The sequence below is a fragment of the Saccopteryx bilineata genome, chromosome 2 (genome assembly GCF_036850765.1).
Source record: "Saccopteryx bilineata isolate mSacBil1 chromosome 2, mSacBil1_pri_phased_curated, whole genome shotgun sequence".
In the NCBI taxonomy this organism is placed as follows: domain Eukaryota; kingdom Metazoa; phylum Chordata; class Mammalia; order Chiroptera; family Emballonuridae; genus Saccopteryx; species Saccopteryx bilineata.
Genome location: NC_089491.1, coordinates 335465065 through 335481709, shown reverse-complemented (window position 1 = coordinate 335481709; position 16645 = coordinate 335465065). Strand labels below are relative to the sequence as shown.

Here is a 16645-nt window from a genome sequence, read left to right as displayed (position 1 = left end):
CATGTATAGCATAAAAACCTTTTTGATAATTCAAGAATAATAATGGCTGAGTAGAACATAAGTTAAAAAAATAATGCAGTTCATCAGTTTGTTCAAATTATGAAGAAAAATATATAAATTAAGGCAATAACAGTACAATAATAAATAATGGGGAAACTGAACCAATAAGTATTTATTAGGACAATAAAATACAGTGGTAAAGATACGGATTCTAATCTTAGCTCTGCCCTTGCTAGCAATGCTGTTTTAGGCAAAGCACTTAATCATTCTCACTTCTTATATGAGGATAACAACAATGCTTACCATAGAACGTAGGTATGGGAAATACATTAATTCATATATAGGGTGTAGAAGGATAAACAGCATATTGTAATATCCTCATATACATGTTAGTTATGACAATGACGATTACATAATAGTTGGAAGTATACTTGGTAAAAAACTAACAATGTTTTGTGCTCAAAATGAGAACTATAACAGGAGTTAAGAGATGGGGAAGTAACCGGGGTACAAGAAAAATAAAAGATTGAGTTGGCCTTTAAGTAGGAGTTAAAACTGAATGGTGAGGTGAAGGGCAGTAATCAGATAAGGGAATACAGCATCAACGAAGGCACTGAGGTCTGAATGAGCAGCAATAAAAAAGAAGCATGTATGGCAGTCAGGTGAGGTGAAAAGAGATTTTGCACTGAGTACTGCTGAGAAAAAACAGTATTCTAAGGGAAAAGCAAAAATCTTGCTACTCAAAGCTTAATATTACTAAAAATAATCAATTAAAAAATTATACAAAGATATAAAAAGGAAAAAAGAATATATACATATATTTTTGTACTTTTCTGAAGCTGGAAATGGGGAGACAGTCAGACAAGACTCCCGCATGTGCCCGACCGGGATCCACCCAGCACGCCCACCAGGGAGCGATGCTCTGCCCACCAGGGGGCGATGCTCTGCCCCTCCGGGGAGTCGCTCTGCCGCGACCAGAGCCACTCCAGCGCCTGGGGCAGAGGCCAAGGAGCCATCCCCAGCACCCGGGCCATCTTTGCTCCAATGGAGCCTTGGCTGCGGGAGGGGAAGAGAGAGACAGAAAGGAAGGAGAGGGGGAGGGGTGGAGAAGCAGATGGGCGCCTCTCCTGTGTGCCCCAGCAGGGAATCAAACCCGGGACCCCTGCACACCAGGCCGACGCTCTACCACTGAGCCAACCGGCCAGGGCCAGAAAAAAGAATATTTTTAAGTAGTAAATGAATTTGATTTAACAAACCTAAAGGCATGTAACAGATGAAAATGGTTAAATACTTTACCATGAATATAAAAAAGTAAGCAACCCTCTCTACTAAGGCAGTAAGAGCAAATAAAACATGAATTGTTAGTTGAAAGAAAAGAGAAAGAAAAAAATAAAAACATTACAGAAATAAAGGCCAAAGTGTAAGGCTCTACTCATAATAAAGCAATGAAAATGAGACAAAGAATTTAGAGATGCTTAAAGAATTCATGCTGTTAAAAAAGAATAAATGAGAAAATAAAAAATAAAAGACAAATGTAACATACATTTAAGTAAAAAAAAATACACAAAGTTAATAGTGCTGTTGCAGTGGAGTAGCCCTGTTAATATAACTTTTAAAAATAATCTAAAATAAAGATAAAATACTAAAAACAGCCATAGAAAAAATTCAAAGCAGCAACAATTGAAAATTACAGTACACTCTTGATAGCAACAATTAAAACTGGTTAACAAGAGAATAAAATCCAAAAATGTATTTGAAGAATTGTCAGCCTAAAATTTCATATCCAGCAAAAATATCCTTTAAAAGATAAAAATTTCAAGCAAACAAAAACTGAGTTATTCTGCATCAGAAGAAAATTTAAAGTGTTCTAGGCAGAAGGATGATGATCCTATCTATAAGATCAATGACACAAATAGTAATCAAGAGAAAACAATTTAGTAAGTATTAGGTAAAATTAATAAATACAGACTGTATAAAACATGAAGTACTATTTTATAGGGTCTTTAAATCAAATTTCAAAATAAAGGATAACAATTGTATGAGTTGGAAAGTAAGTCTGGTTTTGCTGCTTTTCTGGGCCTGAAGCTGAAACACAACTGAGGTCTAGATGTATTTGACGTAGGTCAGAACTTCAATGTCCTGGAGGCTTAATGCTTAAGGGCTATTTTTTGGCTGCCTTGTTCGTTCCCCTATCAGGGGTTCTAACCTGCATAACCAAGAACATGCAAGGGAAGGAAGGAAAGGCCAAGGGAAGGGTCTGAACTGCATAACCAGTGATATGCCAGAGGAGGAATGGTCATGGGTGAGAGGTTCTAGCCCAGTTTTACCTGTTGCTAGGCACCCCAGGCTTTCTGCTCTGGTGACCATTGGTACCTGACCCATCATCCTTGTGTTGCTCATCCTTGTGTCTGTCTAATGGACTCCCATAGAGGAAAATTAATATCCTTAATGGGAAAAATAACAACATGTGAAAATTAATAAGCTTAGCATCCATCTCAATAAGACAGCAAATTAATCCCAAAGAAAGAAAGAAGACAATATTAAACATAGAGCATAAGTCAAAGACAATAAAAACAACAGGAAGGGTCAACAATCCAGAAATTGGTTCCTTCAAAAAGTCAGTGACTTTGTTAAAATTCTGCTGAAAGTAAGTGATGAAAATAGAAAAGGAAAATAATAAACCTCTATGGAATAAAAAGAGACCTCTCAAGAAATCTTGCAAACATTAAGCAAATAATATGAGGTATATTTTCATGCCCATAAACTGGAAATTTTAAGTGACTGACAAATTCCTGGAAAGGTATAACTTGTCAAACCAACCATACAACAACCCTGAAAGTCTTACAACATTTAAATAAATTGAATTGATAGACAAAAAATACTCCCCTCCCAAGCAAATTCCAAGAATAGAGAACTCAAAGGCTAAATTCTACTACTAAGCATATGAAAAAGAAATAATTCAAATCTTACACATATTCAGAGAATTGGAAGAACAGATTAATTCCTCAGTCCACTATGTAAGATTAGCCTAACAATGATACTAAGCCTGAAAAGGAAGGTAAGAGAAAGAAAAATTAGAAGGCCAATCTTACTAATGAAAGTAGCTAGAAGTACTCTAACAGAACCTTAGTCAATCTACATCCAAAATACAGCAAAAAATATATGACAAAGTTAAGAATATCTGAGGTTTAACCTTAGAAAATCAATCATTATAATTTTAAATATTAATATTAGTATGAAAAAATCATATCACAAAACATAGGAAATAGTAAAATTCACTATTTATGACATAAACTCTTAGCAATCTAGGAATCTGATATAGGATCTCCAAAAATCATATTTAACAATGCAGTGTTGAAAGCATTCCATTTGAGATCATGAACTACTCAAGGAAATCCACTATCAGTATAACACCTCACCTTGTCCTAAGTATCCTGTCCAAAAGACTAAACAGGAGGGGGGAAAAGGCATAAGATTGGAAAGAAAAATGAGTCATGGTCCTGGCTGGTTGGCACAGTGGTAGAGCGCTGGCCCGGCATGTGGATGTCCCAGGTTCGATTCCCAATGAGGACAAACAGGAAAAACAACCATCTGCTTCTCCACCCTTCCCCCTCTCCCTTCTCTTTCTCTCTCTCTCTCTCTCTTCACTGGAACAAGATAGCCCCAGGTGCTGAGGATGGCACCATGGCCTTGCCTCAGGGGCTAAAATGGCTCTGGTTGTAACGGAGCAATAGCCCCAGATGGGCAGAGCATTGTCCCCTAGCGGGCCTGCCAGGTGGATCCGGGTGGGACAAATGCGGGAGTCTGTCTCTCTGCCCCCCCACTTCTCACTTCAGAAAAATACCAAAAAAAAAAAAAAATCATGCCGAAGTATTTTAAAGTGAACAAAAATAAAAACACAGCATAGCAAAACTGTGATATACAACTAATACAGTGAAAGAAACTCCTGACATCAAATGCCTACATTAGAAAAGAAGGATCCACCAAAAAGAAAAGATATGCAAAGTATAAAAATCCTAGAGCTATTAACAAAACTAAATTCACAGCTGTAAACCTTGCCACAAAGGTAACTGCAAAAATATTTGTAATTTCACTTAAAAAAAACTTTTAAGGAGAGGTAAACAGGCCGACCATATAATTAACAACAACTATATAAACCAAGGAGTGAGAAGGTACAGCTAAAAAAAAAAAGAAGAGGAGGGAAGAGGAAAGGAGATAAAGACCTCAAACTGAAACTTTAAGAAACACTGGGATTAGTGAGCCTGTTGGAGTATCATTTATTAAACTTTAATCCATCCGTATCTCACAAAAGTCAACTTTTATTTTAAGAGGAAATAAGATAAACACTGCAAAGGGAGCTTTTCTTGGATAATTTCCTATTCCTAATTGATTACTTTTGCCCATCATCACTGGATTCCACCTCTTTTCCCTGGCATTGTCAGAGAGGAAGTAGTAATGATTGGTTCAGGAATCATCTCTAATAAAATTAAATGTAAATGTAGAGATAAGTCTAGGCAAACAAGGAGTTAATTAGAGACACTTTCTTAAAATACAGACCATACTTGAAGAGTGTGTAATACACTACATATACTAAAAGTAATTTTTATTTCCTCCATTATAAGATGTTTTTGATTCCCTAGACTTTCCTACGAGCAGGCAGGAACTCCTTGCCCTTCTCTGCTATGTTTTTAGTGGAACAGAAGCCAAAAAACTCTGCAGTGTTTACTTCCTTATTTGTCCAACAAATTATCATCAGTGAAGTCAGCGGCAAACTGAACAACCCTGGAAGGAATGTTTATTAACTAAACACTGTTGCAAGCCAGTTGAGGAGTACAAAAAAACATGACTTGGCTCTAAGTCTCAAGAATATAGTTATTACCAATTTAACCTGGTTCCTTCCTAAAACAGGAAGGATAAGTTAAGTCTCTGTAGTATCAAAGCTGGACATAATTTTAAGAAATTCTCTTAAATGAGTATATTGCTAAACAGATACTTTTTAGATGTTCACTTGTTTTTAGACTAATAATTACCTAGCTGTCAGTAGTTTGGTTTTTTTTTGCCATTATTATTGTTTACTTTACCTTAACAAAATATTACATGCCTTAAAAATAAAAATTTGAGGCCCTGGCCCATCGGCTCAGCAGTAGAGCGTCGGCCTAGTGTGTGGAAGTCCCAGGTTGGATTCCTGGCCAGGGCACACAGGAGAAGTGCCCATCTGCTTCTCCACCCTTCCCCCTCTCCTTTCTTTCTTTCTTTTTCTTTTTTTTTTAAAGATTTTATTTATTCATTTTAGAGAGGAGAGAGAGAGAGAGAGAGAGAGAGAGAGAGAGAGAGAGAGAGAAAGAGAAAGAGAGGAGAGGAGCAGGAAGTTTCAACTCCCATATGTGCCTTGACCGGGCAAGCCCAGGATTTTGAACCGGGAACCTCAGCATTCCAGGCTGACGCTCCATTCACTGTGCCACCACCGGTCAGGCCTCTCCTTTCTTTCTGTCTCTCTCTTCCCCTCCCGAAGCCAGGGCTCCACCTGAGCAAAGCTGGCCTGGGCACTGAGGATGGCTCCATGGCCTCCGCCTCAGGCACTTGAATGGCTCCAGCAGCAACAGAGCAACGCCCCAGATAGGCACAGCATCGCTCCCTGGTGGGCATGCTGGGTGGATCCTGGTCAGACGCATGCGAGAATCTGTCTCTCTGCCTCCCCACTTCTCATTTCAGAAAAATACCAAAAAAAAAAAAAAGATTTGAAACAAAATTTAAAAAATCCATAAAATTACTTGTATCTTTCTTGTATCTTTTCTATAAGGTTAAAAACTACAGAATTCATTCTCTGAAATGGCATATACACATACACACATACTTTCACTAGTGGCAGTTTAATGGTTTGGGAAAGACTATGATATATATTCTATTTGTTTATATTCCAAAGTATAGTCTATCTCAAACATAATAATCATTTATTCGCCGGTGTCATTCCCAATTACATAAGCAGTAACAATGTACAAGGCTAAGAGGCAGGTTCGCCACTGTAACTCAATGGAGCTAAAAGCAATTCATTTTAAGTTCACTTCAAATTTATAAAGAAGGCAGTACTGTTCTTCTTTCTTCCATTGTAAAATTCAACCACTACCTGATAATGAGTACCTAAACCACATTGAATGATAGCAGTGATAAGATTAAAATATATAAAAGCATTGAGAACATCCAATATTCTTTATTTCTTTCTATAAGATTCACCAAATTTTATTCCACAAGTTTTATATTGAGCAATAAGCTTCTTTTACTCACAATGCTTCTAATTCTCTGACACCAAGTGGGTACCCAACAATTCAACAATACTGACATTATCTACCTCAGCATCACAGCCCACAAGGAAAAGGGCTCAGTCCGACAAGACAATACCCACTTCAGACACCAAGCACAAGCCCTGGCCCATTGTACTTCTAACATATGGGCTACAAGTCAAGGCTTCCCACAACCCTCCTCAATGTTCAACAACTCAGAGTGATTACAGAATTCAGGAAAGTGCCTGACCAGGCGGTGGCGCAGTGGATAGAGCATCGGACTGGGATGCGGAAGGACCCAGGTTCGAGACCCCGAGGTCGCCAGCTTGAGCATGGGCTCATCTGGCTTGAACAAAAAGCTCACCAGCTTGGACCCAAGGTCGCTGGCTCCAGCAAGGGGTTACTCGGTCTGCTGAAGGCCCGTGGTCAAGGCACATATGAGAAAGCAATCAATGAACAACTAAGAAGTTGCAACGCGCAACAAAAAACTAATGATTGATGCTTCTCATCTGTCTGTCTGTCCCTGTCTATCTCTGCCTATGTAAAAAAAAAAAAAAAGGGGGGGCCTGACCTGTGGTGGCGCAGTGGATAAAGCGTCAACCTGGAAACGCTGAGGTTGCCAGTTCAAAACCCTGGGCTTGCCTGGTCAAGGCACATATGGGAGTTGATGCTTCCTGCTCCTCCCCCCTTCTCTCTCTCTCTCACTCTCTCTCCCCTCTTTATAATGAATAAAAAAATCTTTAAAAATCTTAAAAAAAAATTTAGAATTCAGGAAAAGTGCTTTGCTTACTATTCCTGGTTAATTATAAAGATAAAACTCAGAGCCAAATGGAAGAAAAGAATAGGGCAAGGTACTGAGGGCAGGTGTGTGTATAGCTTCCACGCCCTCTCTAGGCATACCACTCTCCCAGCACCCTGATTGTTCGCCAAATTGAAAGTTCTTTGATCCCTGTTCTTAAGGGCCATTTTTAGGGAGGTCCCATTACATAGACATGACTGATTAAAACATTGGCCATTGGTGACTAAACTCAATCTCTGACCCCTCTTCCCTCCTCAGAGGTGTGGGGGAGGCAGATAAAATTTTTAGTCCTCTAATCACAGGAGTTGGTCTTTCTGGAGATCTGAAGCTATCTAGGAACCTAGCCACCTGCCACCTCAGCATTTAAGAGACTCTTATCCCTTTCGCAGATTCTAGGAACTGAAACAAAGACCAAAAGTACCTATTCTGTTCTTTGTAATGTAGAAAGTCACAGTGGGAAATTTTTTTAAAGGATGCCATTCTGGCTGTCCAGACGGTGGCGCAGTGGATAGAGCATCAAACTGGGACACGGAGGACCCAGGTTCGAAACCCCGAGGTTGCCGGCTTGAACACAGGCTCGTCTGGTTTGAGCAAGGTTCACCAGTTTGAGCCCAAGGTCGCTGGCTTGAGCAAGGGGTCACTTGGTCTGCTGTAGCCCCCTCCCCATCAAGGCATATAAGAGAAAGCAATCAATGAACAATTAAGGCTCTGCAGCAAAGAATTGATGCTTCTCATCTCTCTCCCTTCCTATCTGTCTGTCCCTATCTGTCCCTCTCTCTGTCACACACACACACAAAAAGATAAATATAAAGTAGCAATTTTCAACCAGTGAGTCAAAGAATTTTTAAAATATGCAATATCTGACTATTTAGTCAGGGGCACTGACCTCTTTTCCCTTAGATTGTCAAATGAAAAAAATGACAACGGAAAACACAATAGCCATCTGGTGTGAATGAATCAAAATTATATCTTCTTTTTAGTCAGATACGCAAAAAATGTGTTTTTTGGTGTGCCGCAGGATTTTAGTAATTAGTTTTTGTGTACTATAAGATGAAAAAGGTGGAAAATCACTACTATAAAACAATAAATATCCTTTTTCAAAATAACAAAACACAGCAGACCTTAAATATTCAAATGGGTTTCACCCTCTAAAACAATTCCCTTACGAGATTAAAATGTTCTAACATCCACATTTCTTTTACAACCAGATTATAAATCACCCAAGAATATCAGCAATTATGTAGCATTCACACCACACAGAAGATGTTTCCAATATAAATATAAAACTCCTTCATTCATTATAACTGTCTACTAATAAATAATATTTTTTGGCTTATCCAACCATCTCCTTCCTCAAGTTACACTATTAAAAAAATGACATTTTGTTAACAAAAATACATAAGTGAATAGGCTACTAATACTAAGATAATATTAAAAGCCTTTTTTCTAACATGGTTTAGTGCTAGTCAATGTTAGCAATCGTTAAGTGCATGGTTTCCCAAGATGACAATGTAGATTTAGCTATGTGAGTTCAACATGCTTTTTTTGTTTTTCACTGCTTTTTTTTTTTTACACTGTAGACCTATCTTTTTTTTTTTTTAAGATTTATTCATTTTTAGAGAGAGAGAAAAAGAGAGAGAGAGAGAGGAAAGAGATAGAACAGGGGGAGGAGCAGGAAGCATCAACTCCCACATGTGCCTTGACCAAGCAAGCCTGGGGTTTCAAACTGGTGACCTCAGCATTCCAGGTCAACAGTTTATCCACTGTGCCACCACAGGTCAAGCTAGACCTATCTTAATAAAAGAAGTCCCTAACCAAGGACCTAATCATCTTTACAGAGTAAAATAAGAAAAAAAAAGGGGGGGGGAGACTAACAACTCACAAAAGCCTACATTCTTTTAAAAAGTTTCCTGTATATACTTAAAATCACCTTAATAATCACTTAAGTTTAATGTATATAACATACCATTCACAGCTTTTTCAATTAGCTCTTCACAAGCATCAAAATCACCCTTCAACACCAGTTTATCGTGTAGATCTGTTAACATAGGGTGTTCCAGGGCAATCTTGGTTTTCTTCTGCAATGATTCGAAGGCTTCTGTATAGTTGTGTTGTCTAAAGTGTTTTAGACAAAGGCGAATGGCTTCCTGTTCACGGTACTACTGGAGCACAAGAGAAAGCATAAAAAGAAGAGATTTGCTTAGTTATTACTATAGGAAATAGTGACAACTAATCTAAGGTGAGCATTTATTACGCAAGCACTCTATTAACCTTATTCAAAACATTATTATTTTCACTTTTAAATGGCAAAACTGAAGCTTAGTCAATTGTAATAACCTGCCACAGGTCACAAAATATGTAACAAAAATATGAACAAGATATATATATAGAGAGATATGAACATGACATATATGTATATATATAGATATATCTATATAGGTATATTCACAAAGATATTTCACAAAGATGAAAGATATAAAAAGATAAAACTAAACCTAATTCTAAAGCCTGAACTTTCAAGAAAAGCAGAAAAAGTATTTATCAAAGCCAACTTAAGATTATAAAAATTGTAACTTCCATAGCTTTTACTAATCAGAATACAATGTTGGTACTGAAAGCACAGAAACCATTAAATAATACAAATAAATTATATTATGCTTTTTGTTCTTGATTCTTAGTGTTATTATTTGAATGACAAATGTTATCAAATATTTATGTTTTTTGTTTTTGTTTTTTTTTTATTTTTCATTTTTCTGAAGCTGGAAACAGGGAGAGACAGTCAGACAGACTCCCACATGCGCCCGACCGGGATCCACCCGGCACGCCCACCAGGGGCGACGCTCTGCCCACCAGGGGGCGATGCTCTGCCCATCCTGGGCGTCGCCATGTTGTGACCAGAGCCACTCTAGCGCCTGGGGCAGAGGCCACAGAGCCATCCCCAGCGCCCGGGCCATCTTTGCTCCAATGGAGCCTTGGCTGCGGGAGGGGAAGAGAGAGACAGAGAGGGAAAGCGCGGCGGAGGGGTGGAGAAGCAAATGGGCGCTTCTCCTGTGTGCCCTGGCCAGGAATCGAACCTGGGTCCTCCGCACGCTAGGCCGACGCTCTACCGCTGAGCCAACCGGCCAGGGCAATATTTATGTATTTTTAAGTTCACAAACAGGTTTCATGACTCAAAATCATCAGAAAGATACTATATTTAAATTTTATAATCTTTTCTAACCCTGGGCTACCTCATTTGTTTAACAGCTGTAAGTAAAATTCTCAATTAACTAGAGTCCCAAAAGAGGATAATGTCTAATTTACTAAATCTTTCCCCTATGAGGATGGAGGATGAATGCCAAAAATACAAGCTCATATAAGGAATGTTAAATAATAGTAAATTCAAGAATATGTTTTGAGGTTTCCAAATTTTCTAAATAAAAACTAACAAAAATAATGATATAGAAGCAATGCATGAAAACCAAACAAAAATATGATTTACTTGTAAGCAATATCCTCTAATAAGGCTGGAAAATAAGTTGCTACCTTTTAGGAAGCTTTACAGGAAAAAAAATATCAGCTGACTTTTTTATTAATAAAAAGTTATCAAAACACTTGTCCTTAAGCACTGTAGTTAACTAAGATTCGCCATCATCAAACAAAAGAATGATTCTATATCCAAATTAATTTTGTTATTAGTTTCTTACTCTTGCTCTGTAAAGACAGATTTATAACTATTCACAACCATATTAAACAGTAATACCTTTTTATTGTGTTGACTTTAGGAGTCTGAATCACATCCCCATTTTAAATTTTCTATCAGGTGGTATATTAGATACATATAGTAGAAGATATATGAAATAACACAATTTTAATGCCTCAAAAAAGGATTGAATCTTGAAGAGAGTGAGGCTTTAACTTTAATTTCTAGAGGTTCAGAGTAAATACAAATAACTTGAAAAGTTAATGTGGCTGAATAATTTTAAATTCCCAAATATAATCTCTCCAACATCTTTTTTATTTTTTAAGACTTTATTTATTTATTCATTTTAGAGAGGAGAGAGAGAAGGGAGGAGCAGGAAGCATCAACTCCCATATGTGCCTTGACCAGGCAAAGCCCAGGGTTTTGAACCAGCGACCTCAGCGTTCCAGGTCGATGCTTTATCCACTGCGCCACCACAGGTCAGGCCTCTCCACATCCTTTTAAGGAAAGATGTGAAATTTGCAACTTCCTGCAATATCAAGAGATTCTTGTGAGTATATTAAAGAAAACATACTCACATCATAGGCTAAAGGAAAAATGTTATTCAATTATCAAAAGAAATAAATCTTTTTTATTTAAAGAACCACAATTAGAACACTTTAAATATATACTATCTGTTTTGTGAATTATGCTGTAAAGGTAATTTTTAATGCTTAAAAATAAGTTCTTTACGTTGAAAGAACTTATAATACTACATAAAATCCAAAAACATGAAAAATAGAGACAATATTTTAAATTGAATATAATTAAATGTCAAGAATAAATTAGGCAAGAAGTTCCTCAATTACACTGACCAAAATAGAGCTGAAATTCCAAACCAAAAAAAATCTATATAGTTTCCCAGCCCCTGATAAGTAAATCACCTTAACTTGCAAATAAAAATATAAGGAACTAGTGATTAGACTAAAACTTTATCACCTCTCTGATAACATCCCTTAAATTAGCCAAGAGTCAAATATACATTAAAAATAATAATGAAGGCCCTGGTCAGTTGGCTCAGCGGTAGAGCACTGGCCTGGCGTGTGGGGGGACCCGGGTTCGATTCCTGGCCAGGGCACATAGGAGAAGCGCCCATTTGCTTCTCCATCCCCCCCCCCTCTTCCTCTCTGTCTCTCTCTTCCCCTCCCGCAGCCAAGGCCTCACTGGAGCAAAGATGGCCCGGGCGCTGGGGATGGCTCCTTGGCCTCTGCCCCAGGCGCTAGAGTGGCTCTGGTTGCGGCAGAGCGACGCCCCGGAGGGGCAGAGCATCGCCCCCTGGTGGGCGAGCCGGGTGGATCCCGGTTGGGCGCTTGCGGGAGTCTGTCTGACTGTCTCTCCCCGTTTCCAGCTTCAGAAAAAAAAAAAAAAAAATAATAATAATAATAATAATAATGAAGCATAAAGAATATTAAAAAAACCAAAAATCCAGAAGGCCTATTTCTCAATAGTTTAAACTCACATTTCTCAGGTTTATCTATTGTATAAAATGACCTATGAATAAAATTGTTAAATATGCTTTATATTTTCCCTGTAAGCACAAGATCATAATATTTATAAAAACTATTTCAAATTCTTTAAAAGGAAAAATTTTAAATTCCTATTTTACTCAACAGAAAGAAGGAATATATTATAAAAGCAATTAAGAACCAAAGCTACCCCACCAACCAATATAGGTTAAAAACCAAATTCAGGGCCAGATGGGTATAATAACACAAGGGCAGACTCTGGAGCCAGACTGCCTGAGCCTAAATACTGGTCTGAACATTTTCTAACTGTGTGACCTTAGGCAAAATACTTAGCTGGGCAGTATACCTTTTCATTGTCTGTAAAATATGGATTATAATGTATCTATCTCATAGAATGATAATAATTTAATAAGTTATAAGGATTGCTCAGAAGCTGGCAGAATATGATTAATAAAATTAGTTGATTGATCATATTAACTATCACTATTCTCATAAGAGATTGACACAATTGTATCTTTATAGGCATTTAAAACATATCATGATGTAAAAATACAGTCCTACCTTGCTATACCAGTTGAGACAAGGTTGTACTACATCAGGATCATCAATGCCACTAAGTTCAACATACCAAATGCTAAAGTTAAAGCTGGGTCCCCAGGATAAAAGTGGAACTTTGAGGAGGAAAAAAAAAAGGAAAGAAGGAAAAAGAAAATAAAATTAACATAGTTAAAATGAAACTTCAGCAAAGTAAAATCACTATTCAAGCCTATTAGGATTCATTCAACAAACTTTCTAAACACTTTCTATATGGCCAGCACTATATACTAAGTGCTGGGGCAACAGGTGCAAAATGAAAAACGATCACCATCATGAGATCTCTAATTATAAGAACATAGTAAGATAAAGTCAAACTGCTTATTTATATAACCCTCAAAAAAAGAGCCAGGGCTAGATGATTTAGCAGGCAAATTTTACCAAAACCACAAGGAAAAGATAATAACAATAATTCAAACTGTATCAGAGAAAGATTGAAAGTTCAATTGCTTATCAAAGTAGCATAATCCTAAAAACCAACCCAGAAGAAAAAGGATATAAGGCCAATCTCAGCTATGAATACAAATCCAAAAAAATTTTTTAATTGCAAAAATATTATATTATCAGGTTTTCACTGTAACCAAATAGAGTACATTCCAGGAATGGAAGGTGGTTAAATAATGGGAGCTATACTAATGTAATTCACAATGTTAATGAAGTAAGAGAAACTAATCTGATTATCTCAAATGGTGCCAATAAACTTTACTCGTTTATTTAGATAGTCATTAAAAAAAACCTTAAATAAAAAGCAAAAAGAAAACTTCCTTACCTAGATTATTTTTTTTTTAAGTATCAAAAACCTCAAAAAGTAAATCTAATGGAAAAACATTAAGTACTGCTATTCAGGTCAGAAATAAGACAAAAAGACCCAATATCTCTACTATTCAATATGGGAGACCTTAGTCAGTACAATAAGGGGGAAATGCAAATTAGGAAAAAATATTATAATTTGAAGATGATATGGATATCTATCTAAAAAATTTCAAGAGATTCAACTGAAAAAACTTTTTATAAGTTTGTATGCAAAGTAAATATCTGAAAATCAACTTTTCCTTTACCTATAATAACCCACTAGAAAATATAATGGAAAAAGTCTGCTTTATAACAGCAAAGAACACCTACTCTCAAACTTTAAAATAGGCAAGATTTATTAAAACAAAATTTGACTTAATAGGGCCAACTGTATATATATATTGAAAAATATTCTATATATAAAGTATACCCATGCATTTTAAACTTGTTCAAAGGTCAACTGCAATTAATTTTAGGAATGAACAGATATATACAGTACAGGATGAGCAGAATGAAGAACAAACCATTTCAAATTTTACCAATAATTTTGGTAGTAGTAACAACACTAATAATGCATATTGAAGGCACAAAAGAAAACACAGAGGATTACAGAGTAAATAATAAATCCTATAGGAAAATAAAATAACAAACATAATAATTTTGAGGAGACACTGCAAATACTTTTCATGCTAAAATAAATACTTGCCTTAGATAGTATTTATTTGTTAAACATTACTTTCCAAATTACTTAGGGTCATGAAATAATGTATTTGAGCAACATTTCACTAAAACAATGAAATACAAAAGATCAGAGTAGAAAATATAATGCACTGCCTTAAGAAATTCATCAATATTTGATTTTAAAATATTAATAGCTTTAGAACTGATGAACCTTCAATAAAACAAAATAATAAAATCATATCATAAAATCTTCTAGTAAACTTTCAAATGAGAAAATGTTTGGAAATGGTTCTACTTGAAATAACTGTCAGTTATAGATTTATAAAGCAGGGATCAGAAAACGTTTTCTGTAAACACTGAAACAGTAAACATTTTTGGCTTTGTGGGCTATGTAGTCTCTTGCAACTATGGAACTCATCCTCTGTAGTACAAAAACTGACAAGGACATCATGCAAACAACCATGCGGCAGTGTTCCTATAAAATTTTAATAAAAGACAGGACACCTGCAGGATTCAGCTGGGCTGCGATTTGCTGAGTGATGGTATAAAGAATTTATTTCTATTTCAAAATGCTAAAAACCTTACCTATTTTAATGAATCGACAAGGAAACATCTGTTCATCAATTTTATGCTTCAAGGTGAATGTTTCTTTGTTATAATCATTCTTTAAGCCACTGTGAAAAATATAAGATGATCAAATCTGATTTCATAATTTAGTAAATGCACTAAAACCCAGATTAACTCCATACTCAGGTTAAATACTTAAGATTAACTTAATGTTTAAACCAATGCCAAAAATATATTTACTAAAGTAGCCGAACATGAGAATATAGGTCAAAACCTGTTCATTCACATCAACTGCAATATTACTGTATTCTTTTAATTATATGAGGACTAATGAAAACTGTCCAGTATTAATTTTAAAAAATGGGAAAGGGTGATAATCTAATGTCCTTAATGTATAACTGCATACTAAAATGAAGTATTTAAGCAATAAGAATACTAAAAAACAACTGACATCCATATCTTTACTTACACAAGGTCAAATATATATTAGAATTTGTCAAAGAATTAAGCTATTTAATTCTGACTGAGATATCAATGTTCCTTTCACCGCTTAATAAATTTTCAAAGACAACTTTATTCTTTTGGTGTAATACCATCCACTTTCTCCTAAAAAACAAACCTGTATCACCTCCCCACTTAAACAACTAGGGCTGACAGAAGTATGTATGGGAGTCACTTATCTTTAGGCTGCCTTATGTCCTGAAATACTTTGTGACTTTCGTGACTTAAATCAAATACAATATAAACATAATATTTACTCATATAAAGTATTGTGCTAATGGGACATACCATGTCACAAATATATACTAATACTTCATAGTTTTATTTGTCCATTCCACTGGCAGTTTGATTTTTCAGTAAATTAACCCTTTCATTCTTGTTTGGTCTATGTTGTTAAAACTCAAATTTACTGAGCCCTTCCAAGTGGTAGGCACTGTGTTAGGTGCTGCGACACACCTTTTCACTTCTTGTCTCTAATTTACAGTAAACTCTCAGAATATTACTTTTGGATTAGGGCAACCAATCTCAATGTTTTGGACAGAATCTATATATATCTATAGCAAAGATTTGATTAAAGCTGAAAGTATTTATGAAGTCATTACAGTCCAAAAACAAGACTAAAAAATAAGTAGGATAAAAACCAAAACTTTTATTCTTTCTTATGTGGTAATATTATTAACCAGTATCTGGTGGCTTAAAAAAAAAAAAAAAAAGAACAAAGAGCTAACGTAAGACACAATATTAAAATAAATATTGACATAAGTCACTAGAAATAGAATAGTGGAAGTATTCTTTTCTCCCTTGGGGGGAAAAAAATCAAACCATGCAGATTTAGCTACAAAGAGACTAAACTAAGACTGCAGCTTGTTTAGAAGACCACGCTTTCCACCCCATAATCATAACTCACCTGGACAACAGCTCTGTCATATTTTCTTCATTCATTCCACCAAAGACTTTAAACTTCTTCAAATTACAGACATGCGTTTTCTCATATTTTCCAAATGTGATATTCTGAACTATGGCAGGCCTTTCAAGCTTCAGAACCAAGTACTAAAATAAGAAACAACCAAATTATATCCTCTATTTAAAACAAAGACAATTTTAAAAGTTCAAATTTTGGACAGATAACAGAAGTACATGTAAGGTCTATTCTGTCCAACCCACAATGGTAGATTGTTTTTAAAGCTAAATATAGTATGCAATAGCCTTTTAAAGGCTACCATAACTATCATTTTTCCCCAGGAAA

At 36.0% G+C, this 16645-nt stretch overlaps 1 protein-coding gene across 4 annotated transcripts in view; it reads right to left on the bottom strand.

Moving 5' to 3' along the window:
* Nucleotides 1-16645, bottom strand: part of MKLN1 (muskelin 1) — a 328173-nt gene that overhangs the window by 84690 nt on the left and 226838 nt on the right. For all 4 annotated transcript variants that reach the window (XM_066262318.1, XM_066262317.1, XM_066262316.1 and 1 more), the window contains 4 exons: nucleotides 16307-16449; nucleotides 14917-15005; nucleotides 12826-12935; nucleotides 9044-9236 (listed from right to left, as the gene is read on the bottom strand). In XM_066262318.1, coding sequence (XP_066118415.1) covers nucleotides 9044-9236; nucleotides 12826-12935; nucleotides 14917-15005; nucleotides 16307-16449 — 535 coding nt within the window. The remainder of the gene's footprint in view (nucleotides 1-9043; nucleotides 9237-12825; nucleotides 12936-14916; nucleotides 15006-16306; nucleotides 16450-16645) is intronic.